We start from the raw sequence: 1,010 nt of genomic DNA, 5'->3' as shown, positions 1-1,010 counted from the left end.
GACGCCCGAGTTTCTGGGGCGCGCAAACATATAGCCCGTGGACAGGACCAGATCTGCTCGTATCTAAACACAAGACCATTTATTTTGTTTCTTTCTTTTAGTGAAAAGCGAATGGTGAAATCCAAAAGGAAAAAAAAACTAGAGTGTTTAGCTTATACCCAAATAATGTTTCCTAAGCACCAGTCTTAGGTAAAACCAGAAGGGAAGATGCTTAGAAATGACCAGAACATGTTTTGAAAGTTAAAGTCCCTTAAATATTGGGTCTCCGGATATTACTGTCCATTCAAAGTGATGGAAGAATATCAAGTCCTTACCAGTACCCTGCAGCTTGCAGAAAGCAAGCTGGAAGCAAGCAAGGCACAAGATAGCTTATTTTATTAGTAGGGAAGGTTCACACTCGCATACATATATAGATAGGAGCCAAGCCTACTAATAAAAGTAGGAATTGGCTCACATAACATTATTTGTATATTACAGAATTAAGCAGAAGAGGATGAGCAAGGAGGATAGCAGAAGGTGGTGATGTCAAGGCAATGACACTGTGGAGGATCACTGAGAGCGCAGATGCAGGACTTGCAGGCAGAGTGGCAGGTTTCTCCGATGTCGTTGCATTGGCACTGAGGTGGGTTCGACTTTGTGCAGCAACAGTTGTTGCAGCAGGCCGTGGTGGTGGACTTGATCAAGTAATTGGGTTCGCCGTTGTCCTTGAACATCTCAGCCAGGAAGGTGTTGGCATCGAAGCGAGCCTCCACAGCTGCAATAGTGAAGGCCATCAAAAACAGAACCACACCCACCTTCATCATCATCGCCGTCTTGCCGAAACCCATCTTCTCTCTCTCTCTCTCTCTCTAAGGGGCTTTGTGTGTTTTAAGTTTTGATGCGTGAAGAGACGAGCACAGAGGAAGCCTTGTTTTATAGGCCAGTAAGAGGGATATTATAGCAGCACGGGATTGAAAACTATACCGATGAGGTAGGGTCCACAGAGTAAAGACGGAGCCTTCAATAATGTA

The 1,010-nt window shown here is 44.7% G+C and overlaps 1 protein-coding gene across 1 annotated transcript; it reads right to left on the bottom strand.

Annotated features, from left to right (window-relative positions):
• Window positions 1-343: 343 nt before the first annotated feature.
• Window positions 344-874, bottom strand: LOC114750097 (Bowman-Birk type wound-induced trypsin inhibitor-like). The gene has a single exon (XM_028938639.1). It carries the CDS (start codon window positions 825-827, stop codon window positions 480-482), a length of 348 nt encoding a protein of 115 aa, XP_028794472.1. The 5' UTR covers window positions 828-874; the 3' UTR covers window positions 344-479.
• Window positions 875-1,010: the final 136 nt, after the last annotated feature.

Source organism: Neltuma alba, unplaced genomic scaffold (assembly GCF_004799145.2).
Source record: "Neltuma alba isolate B1F8T4 unplaced genomic scaffold, ASM479914v2 tig00006323_pilon, whole genome shotgun sequence".
Taxonomy (NCBI): domain Eukaryota; kingdom Viridiplantae; phylum Streptophyta; class Magnoliopsida; order Fabales; family Fabaceae; genus Neltuma; species Neltuma alba.
The sequence above is the reverse complement of the archived record's forward strand: the minus strand, read 5'-3'. Positions and strand labels throughout refer to the sequence as shown.

Excerpts from the sequence above, each read along its gene's own strand:
- LOC114750097 (XM_028938639.1), bottom strand. The coding sequence starts at position 827 with ATGGGTTTCGGCAAGACGGCGATGATGATGAAGGTGGGTGTGGTTCTG.